The 9,174-nt window shown below is 41.3% G+C and overlaps 1 protein-coding gene across 3 annotated transcripts; it reads right to left on the reverse strand.

The window, feature by feature from the left end:
* Positions 1-224: 224 nt before the first annotated feature.
* Positions 225-8,883, reverse strand: LOC114568398 (uncharacterized). 3 transcript variants are annotated; one of them, XM_028598006.1, is made up of 12 exons: positions 8,749-8,883; positions 6,109-6,262; positions 5,722-5,935; positions 5,515-5,607; positions 5,113-5,395; positions 4,898-4,988; positions 4,681-4,797; positions 4,443-4,519; positions 4,093-4,343; positions 3,766-3,937; positions 1,572-1,678; positions 225-1,470 (listed from the first exon to the last, which is right to left on the reverse strand). In XM_028598006.1, the coding sequence occupies exons 3-12, from the start codon at positions 5,765-5,767 to the stop codon at positions 1,265-1,267; spliced, it is 1,443 nt and encodes a 480-aa protein (XP_028453807.1). In that variant the 5' UTR covers positions 5,768-5,935; positions 6,109-6,262; positions 8,749-8,883; the 3' UTR covers positions 225-1,264. The 3 variants fall into 3 exon arrangements, with proteins under 3 accessions (XP_028453807.1, XP_028453809.1, XP_028453808.1); XM_028598008.1 differs by having other exon boundaries at positions 5,515-5,611; XM_028598007.1 differs by having other exon boundaries at positions 5,515-5,641.
* Between the last annotated feature and the right edge of the window lie 291 nt (positions 8,884-9,174).

The raw sequence follows: 9,174 nt of genomic DNA on the forward strand, positions 1-9,174 counted from the left end.
ATAATTGAACTAAGACTATAAATAGTAGTTGTAGTAGTTCATGGCGTAGCAGGGCGTTACAGGACGTAGCAGGGAACTGCACAGCATAGCAGGGGGTAGCAGGACCACGGCGACAGCTGCAGCCATGATTTAGGGGCCACCCTAGTCCAAGGAAAACTGCTAGGTGAAAAAAAACATAAGGACTCTGGGGAATAAGCTCCCCAGAGCTAGGTTAGTAACAAGCATTTCTGGGACATGAATGCACACAGAGACAGGAGAGAGAAGCTCAGTGTGTCAGGAAGAGTGTTGGGGAAGTTGCTTTTAAAAAGTAGTGTTTGCTCATTACGTCTTAAAAAAGTAATCCGTTACTTTACTTAGTTACCCCCTATGGAAAGTAACTTTACTCGTTACTTTTAAAAACAGGCGTCTCTGGCAAAGACTGAAGTTAATTATACAAAAACTATCTTTGACCATAAAGCCAATCTCTGGTTTATCAGTGAATGGTCTGAACTACAATGCAGACTGGATTCTCTCCTCACAGAGTGACGGCTGATTCATTATGAACGTCACCATCGACACCTTGGACGGGCAGGAGTCTGATGACTCGTCTCCCCCGAATGATGATTCCCTCACCAGGGACACTGCTTCAGCGGTCTTCCCCTCTGCCACAGGCGGCTCTACCCTCCACCACCAGGGCTCTTTTCCTGGACCTGCCGGACATCATTAAAAAGGCTGCAGACCTGAGAGGCATAGCGCTCCCAGCAGAGCTTTCAGCCCCCACTTGCGGCCTCTTGAGCGGTGATGTCTACACCCAGGAACCGCCCCGCTTACAGACGGCCATGTCCCACCTTCACCACGCGGCCAAGGAAGCTGAGCGGATACGGCGGCTTGGCTCCTGGAAGGCGGCTCCTCCCACTTTTTCTTCTTTCCATCACCACCGCATCCATCTGTGAGGTTGTCAGCTTTGTGTCTGCCTGGCTCAGAGCGCCGTCCAGCAAAAAGCCACAAAGCTTAAAAAGCTCTCAAAAGATTTGGCTGCTTCTCGCTTCCCATGATTGCTGTGCTACTACCAGCCTCTGTCACGTCCCGTGTGGAGCTTGTGAGCGCGCAAGCTGAGAAGGCAGCGTCGCTGTCAAATCTGTCCCCGGGAAAAGTAACGTTTTGTTACCAAATTTTCAGCAGTAGCGCGTTACACTATTTTTTAACCCAAAAAAAGTAGTTCTGTTACTGTAAAGCGTTACTTTGTTACTCGTTGGGTGTTACTACGTGTTACACCCAACACTGGTCAGGAAGAAAGTCCCCCGGCAGTATAGGACTTAAAACGTGAATGACGTTCAAGATGGTGGCCGACTGCCTCATCCTTGGCGATCTTGTGATGCGTGGAAAGAGGGGCAGGTGCAGCTGAGGACAGGATGGCGCTGTCTTCTTTGAGGGCCTGTGGTGACCTTATGTATCCCTCTCTCAGTGAGATCATCAGGGCCAATGCATATTCTGGATGGAAACAAATATTGAGATCACATTCAGTGAAATAGTTAATTCATTGACTGAGTCACCTGCAAAATGATCTTTAGAAACTGAATAAAACTGCTCACCATATGATGGTTTCTCCTTTATGGGTCGAACGACCCAGCCACCCTTCCGAAACCGGGGGTAACGGACTGCATAGCGTGCCTCACCACTGTTTGTTGCTAAGAGAAGTCTGTAGGGAAAAGGTACACTTGAGTATTAGGTACGACAACTAAACCAATGTGGTGTGATATGTGACGTACACAAAATGTATGCTCACATTTTATGTAATTTTGTCTGTTTTATTGCAGGATATTATTTATGAGAGAAAAACATTTGATAAGAGTCATAATGGTTAATCATTTATTTCTGGTAAGAGTACACAACCCGGTCGTTATATAGTTACGTTATTTTGATTTATTAATTCGTGTACAGGTTACAATTTTGACGTTTTTTTCGTGTACATGCAACGACTTTTGAATGTGTATAGGTCACGCTTTTCGAACCTGCTCTGGTGGACGCAACAACAGGGAAATGAGGCACCACACGCCGGCCACAACAACGGGACGGGGCCGCCTACTTGCGGGACGCAACAACGGGGAAATGAGGTGCCACACGCCGGCCACAACAACGGGACGGGGCCGCTTACTCGCGGGGAAATGAGGCGCCGCACGCCGGCCACAACAACGGGACGGGGCCGCCTACTCGCGGGACGCAACAACAGGCGCAGGGGCACACAACAACGGGGAAATGAAACGGCACAACGAGGAAATAAAACGCCACAATAACGGGACGGTTATGGTTAGGAAAAAAGAACGGGGAAAGGAACCGTCACACGCGGGACACGCCGACAAAGGAACTGCAACACGCGGGACGCGATCCCCGGTCTCCGGGGTGAAAGTCCTGTGTTTTCTGACCCATCCACCACACCAACCAACCTCCTTGGGCGGCCTTTCGCCTTATCAATACTACTCGATACCGTCAGAGTTCTGGGATCACGAAATATGCTTCCCATTAAAATGCATTGCTTTCAATTTCGTAATCGCCACACGAAAAAAACGCCACTTACGTGTCCTGTCCACGACTTAATAGATTACATAACGTAACAATAACGAACTGCCATGAGACCTGGCTGGAGTACAAGGCTCTTTCTAATACAGCATTACGGTGCTGTCAGTAGGGGGCAGTGTGAGCCGACTCTCATTGCTTAGTCATTCCTGTCTGATCTTTTGTCCTGTTTTACAGGTTTGTGAAGCTTTAAAAGTTGTATACTTATACAGTATACTTATACATTTGTAATGTTAGATCTGTTTGGTGGATGGGAGATTGTACATTTATATGGTTTGTGTACAAGTAGAGAAAAAGTATTGTTGTTGCGGCTGTCTCAAGATGGCGCCGGCAGTGAAGTTTCCGTTAAGATCAATAGAGTGAAAATTAGATTTAAATATTTCTTAGTTTTTGGCTCCAGCGCATTTTATGTTGGTTTTAAATGCATATTTCTGATGATATAGCAACTCGTTTTAAATTAATGTTGTTGTAATTTGATGTATATTTTTGACAAGTTAAAAAATTACCAGTCTTCAGCTCAAGCAATTGTACAGTACTGACAGACGTTAGTGGCCATGTAAAAGGTGTGTTTTCTTTATTTTACATTTTAAGAAAATAAGTGAACAGCCTAAAGATGCAATGTTTATTGAATGGTACCTTCTTTTAAGGGGTTGTTAACTAACTGAAATGCTGGCTCAGTTATAGTACTGAATGAGGTTAAAAGTAGTAGGACATATTGAAATGGTAAATTGAATCTGTGTTTCATTTGAAAGCTAAGGAGAAAGCTAACTAGCTATGGTATTTTGCTTTGTTTGTTTTGGATTTTGTGTTGATACAAAAAAAAGGTATAGAAGCAAAATAGAGAAACAAAAAGAAAGATATTTTTGCATTTTAGCAAATCAAGTTTCTGCTGAGCGAAGCTGCAGTGAACGCAAGAACTCGTCTCCCGTCTGATCTGTTTTACAGGAAATCTTATCCTATCTGTTTACTGGTTCTCAATCTGAGACCTGTAACATGGTACACCAGCAATACAATACATTCCAGCATGAGGTTAGTAAGGTTAAAAATGTTTCAAGAGGCGATGATTCGATTTCATGATTTTTTCTACGGACAGCAGGCTATGTGATGCTATTGTAATAAACAATTTTGACCTTTTTCAATGAGGTTTTGGCTGCTGTGTTAGACTGCATTAGCTGTAGCCATATTCATCCATTAACCTTCATCAACATTTACCTGCTGTACATTCCAAGAAAAGAGAAGCCGGTGTGCTTTGGCGCAAAGTGCAGGATTAAAGAATGGAATGCCTCCAAGGAAAATGTTTGGTGTTGCGGTGAAAGCTGTCGAATATCCTTCAGCAGGGCCTTTCTGGAAGCAACACTTTCCAACTTTATTGCAGCTGTTGATCCTGTATAAAAACCGTGCATTTAATTATTATTATTATTATTATTATTATTATTATTATTATTACTACAAACACTGACAAGGCATGATTACATTTAGTTCACATTTTTTACTTTATCATGATTAAGGCTGTTGAACAAATGTATAACTCTATTGTACCTGGTTCCAGCCAATGCTTGTTTCTTCCCTCTCCTTCCAGAGGTGGGTGTGCACATTGTGGAAATGAAGGGTAGCTGTGTTCATGTATATCCTGAACATGGTTAAGCATGCTCTGCCACTTGGCCTCCATCTTATCGGGATTGCCATTTGGGGTGGAGTCCAGTATAAATGGTTGATGATGGCTGGTCTCAATAGCTTCAGGTCCTCGCAATCCTTCTCCTTGGCCACAGTATCCAGTGCTTTTTGTAGACCTGTTCCAGAGCAGAAACATGAAATATTGAACAAGCTAATAGAATCACAAGAAACATCCAAACTAAGCAAAACTACGGTACCAACATTACGTTACATACTTTTTCCCAATATGCCAGATGTTGTAGAAATGGCTTGTTCCTTCTGGACACAACTCCTCACGGACCCACTTAGCAACCTAAAACATGCAACCCAAAGAATGAGAATATTTACTTAAAGTGATTCTGTGCAAATCAAGATCGTAAGGGGTAAATGTGGCATGTTTGTCTTTTTTTTTACAGTAGATTTTATGATATAGGATGTCCATCTATCTTTATTGGTCTGTCCAAGCATCTTTACCTGGCGATTTCGGTCGGTTATTAGGGCTGACATCTGCATGCCTTGGTCCTTCAGGAACCGCACACTGCGCTTCAGACCCTCTATCTCACACCAGGTGCTGCTTGGGACTTCTGAGCGCTAAAAAAAAAAAAAAATTTAAAATAGATGTGGTCATGTCAGTTATCTAATCAGCTTTTAAACCTGACACCTGATTTATGTGTCTAGGATATTATCCTACCTGGACAAGTTGAAGATCCAAAACCTTGTTTATTCGGTCTTCAATGAAGGAATATGTTCCATATTTGGCACAATGTCTTGGGGAGTCTGATCTATGAATGTCAAAGACAGGTTTTTTGTAGGTTAATGGAAACAAAAATCACAGACATGTTATGTATCTGTTAATACTGTTTTGGCCTGTTTTCTGTATCAGCAATAGGAGCTGAATCGTACTACCTGCAGTCACCAGAGAGGATCAGTCCACCCCCAATCTCCTTCAACTCTCTGATGATCCCTCTCTGCTCATTCTGCCAGGCCTGCACGATGGTAGGAATTGTGTAGAGGCACTGATGGCGGAAAAAAGTGCTTGCACTGATGCACTGCAGCCCAAACAGCATTCTGATGGTCTGAGTAGCCATGCAGCCCGAAAAGTGAATGGCACCGCTGAGTTGAAGATTGCAGGCGGGCATGTTTCGGTGCAGCATATTTTGATTCTGCCAGTAACGCTGATAGCCACATGCTGTGACAATGTATATGAAACAGGAAATTAATACAACTACTAATACCAATAATCCTCTGGATTTCCAGGGTAAGGCCTTGATTCAACTCCAGACAAACTGTTCAAAAATATTCTCTTACCTGCTTGATTTTTATGCAAGTCCCTTCCTGGTACTCTATTTGTCCCTGGGTTTCCCCACAACAGACCGAGCAAATGGTGAACAGACACATAACCTGGCTTAGGCAAACAATGAACTTATCAGCCACACTGGAAAAAGAAAAGAATGCTCAGTAATGCTGACTATGACAATTTGTGGACACAATAAAAATAGGTATTAATTGTTTTACTTGGGGTCATTGAGAGATTCCTGTATTGGCTCTTCTGAATTCTCATCAGATGACTCACTACTCATCTCCTCGTCTGGGATCCATGACCGATCTGAATGGTCCATGACATCAGAGGATGATTCATCCTCACTTTGGACAAAACTGGGCAGTGGAGTTGATATTTGTTGCTCAGTCTGAGTCCCCACACTAACCATTTCAGCCTTTACCTGAACAGCTAAGATGAAAATAGATTCATGTTGACAGTTGCACAACATCACACAGTCAGTGGTCACAACGCATGCACAACCTAATACAATCCAGTATGAAATGTCTTCTTCCTACCATTAGAAGTCATTTGTAAATGTTTAGGTGTCATATACAGCTAATTATAGATACAAGTTACACTACCTGATGAGCGTTGCAGACATTGGATGTTGCACTGTGACCCACGATGAAGCACTAATGGTCCAGGATCCTGTAGAGAGAAGCCCTCTGTCTCTTCAAAATCTACAGTGCTAGGTGCATCTATCCCTTCATTACTGGCTGCACTCTCTGCCAAAATCTGAAAAACACAGAGGTTCAAAATCACTCACAAAAATAGGACACAAGCTTTGTTACCAACTGGATCAGTTTTAATAATTAAAAAAAAAAAAAAAGAGAAATAAAACCAAAGCAGCTCTTCTGACATGTCAAAACCTCTAGTGGCAAAATCTAGGAGATTTCAGCATATTGATTAATATATCAATTTGGACTTTGTAAATTACCAGCGAGTAGCCTACTGGGATACAAAATCGGGCGGGAGAATGGTCTGAATTGAAATGCGGGGGAAACGGGGATGTTTGGGCTAACTAGCTGCCTGCCAACAGCTCATAGCTAGCTTAATGAAATGCGGGGGAAACGGGGATGTTTGGGCTAGCTAGTATGGAGCTAAATCGGGGCCAAATGTTTTGTTCATTCGAAAAAAATATATATAGTTGAAAAAATAAAGCTTGAAATTGAAAATTTAAGTTTTGGTCAAAACTTGGAAAAAATAAAACCATGTATTTGAACTAAAAATAAGTGTACCAATTTTTCTTTCAGTCTGAATAAAATATAGATTCAATTCTGGAATTATTTTGAATAAATTATAAATTTTCATTTTTCACTTTTATATTTGTTTTCAGTTCCACATTTCATGTTTTCAGATTCAAAAGTTATTTTTTTTACGGCTTCAAATCTTTTTTTACGGCTTCAAATCTTTTTTTTTCGGTTTCAGATCTGTTTTTCACTTTCAGATATTTTTTTTTCGTTTTCAGACTTTTGGCCCTAATTTGGCGTGGGGGGCGTGGCTTCAACTCAGAGGGGCGTGGCATTATGAGTGACAGCCTATCAAAGAAGGCAGAAGACTCCTCTGTCATGTTGACTTCAGGAAATGGTGTTACTGTGAGAACTATGACTGAATGCTTTCTATCCACTATATATATGTGATTTTTACTTAAACTGATGCCTAACTTCATTTCCAGCTGTCCACCTATTTTCCCTTTATGTGTTAATGACAAAAAAATGCCACTGCGGGGATAATGTCCCAAAGTATCTATTCAAAAAGGCTAATATCTTTCACATGTCTTACCTGTGGGCTGCGCCAGCAGGTTGCCTTAGCGGAGCGGACGCTATGCTGACTGCCGAGTGAATACTGTGGTGCTACATTCAATGTCATACATGGAAGTGGGAGAAGTCATTGTTCCTGCCGAACTGCACAATCAGTTTATTGCTCTTATAGTGTAATTGGTACCATGTGTTGTCCAATACAATTTTTTAAATGGAACTTTGTCACTTGCATCAGTTTATTAAGTAAACATTACATGTATATAGTGGATAGAAAGCATTCAGTCATAGTTCTCACAGTAACACCATTTCCTGAAGTCAACATGACAGAGGAGTCTTCTGCCTTCGTTGTTAGGCTGTCACTCATAATACCACGCCCCTCTGAGTTGAAGCCACGCCCCCACGCAAAATCAAGGCCAAAAAGTCTGAAACCAAAAAAAAAATTATCTGAAAGTGAAAAACAGATCTGAAAACTTAAAAAAAAAAAGATTTGAAACGAAAAAAAAAAAAAAAAAGATTTGAAGGCGTAAAAAAAATAAGTTTTGAATCTGAAAACATGAAATGTGGAACTGAAAACAAATCTTAAAGTGAAAAATTAAAATTTATAATTTATTCAAAATAATTCCAGAATTTAATCTATATTTTATTCAAACTGAAAGAAAAATTGGTACACTTATTTTAAGTTTGAATACATGGTTTTATTTTTTCCAAGTTTTGACCAAAACTTAAATTTTCAATTTCAAGCTTTATTTTTTCAACTATATATATTTTTTTCAAATGAACAAAACATTTGGCCCTGATTTAGCTCCATAAGCTAGCTGCCTGCCAACAGCTCATAGCTAGCTTAATAAAATGTGGGGGAAACGGGGATGTTTGTGCTAGCTAGCTGCCTGCCAACAGCTCATAGCTAGCTTAATAAAATGCGGGGGAAACAGGGGTGTTTGGGCTAGCTAGCTGCCTGCCAACAGCTCATAGCTATCTTAATAAAATGTGGGGGAAACGGGGGTGTTTGGGCTAGCTAGCTAGCTGCCAACAGCTCATAGCTAGCTTAATAAAATGCGGGGGAAACGGGGGTGTTGGGTTAGCTGCCTGCCAACAGCTCTAACTAGCTATAACTGTGCAAACTGCATTGATGTCAAGGCAGACAATTACGAAAACCTGTTCTAAAGCTCAGTCTCTCCCTCTCTCTCTGTATACTGAAGCCCTGATGCTAGGAACTTGCAGTCAGCATTTTTAATCCAGATGAGGGAATGGTTTCAGACGTAATTTTAGCTACTCCTGTCATCAAATCATCAGCTTCCAAATGTTTGCTAATGCAATAGCCAAACTAACATGTAGCTATGTTACTAGTTAGATGGTGGATTGCCCAATACATCAAATCACTTATTTATTCTGAAATTATTAGACTAAAACATTACGAAATCAGCCAAATTAAGAGTTAAAATAATTAAAATTAAGACTTACTCTGCTAAGAGCTCTTTTTTGGTGCATGGAATTTCTGCAAGTGCTAGCACACGGTCCTCCAGTCTTGCCCGCGCCAGATTCAGGTGGTGGACTTGATTCCATGAGTGCACCGAGGGAACAGCATCAGTAATCAGCCTCTTCTTCTTCTTCTTCTTCCTTCTTCTTCTTCTTCTTCTTCTTCTTCTTCTTCTTCTTTGAAATTTTACGGCAGCCGGCAGCCAATACGTTGCATTGCTGCCATCTACGGAACTAGCACCTTAATGCACTATATCCGATGATACAGTCCAGTGTCTATTAAAAATTTGAAAAAACAACGTTTTCCCCTCCCACTTGATCCTAATTCTAAAATACTTTTCATTGACACTTCTTCCAAGCCAAGTCCTTGCAAATTTCTGAGTAGATCTTGTCTTTGACGGTCATAATTTC

The sequence above is a fragment of the Perca flavescens genome, chromosome 14 (assembly GCF_004354835.1).
Source record: "Perca flavescens isolate YP-PL-M2 chromosome 14, PFLA_1.0, whole genome shotgun sequence".
NCBI lineage: Eukaryota > Metazoa > Chordata > Actinopteri > Perciformes > Percidae > Perca > Perca flavescens.

Excerpts from the sequence above, each read along its gene's own strand:
- LOC114568398 (XM_028598006.1), bottom strand. The coding sequence starts at position 5,767 with ATGAGAATTCAGAAGAGCCAATACAGGAATCTCTCAATGACCCCAA. Across the intron at positions 5,608-5,721 it reads GAATCTCTCAATGACCCCAA|GTTATGTGTCTGTTCACCAT; the intron begins GTAAAACAATTA and ends TGCCTAAGCCAG. Across the intron at positions 1,471-1,571 it reads AAAGGAGAAACCATCATATG|AATATGCATTGGCCCTGATG; the intron begins GTGAGCAGTTTT and ends GTTTCCATCCAG.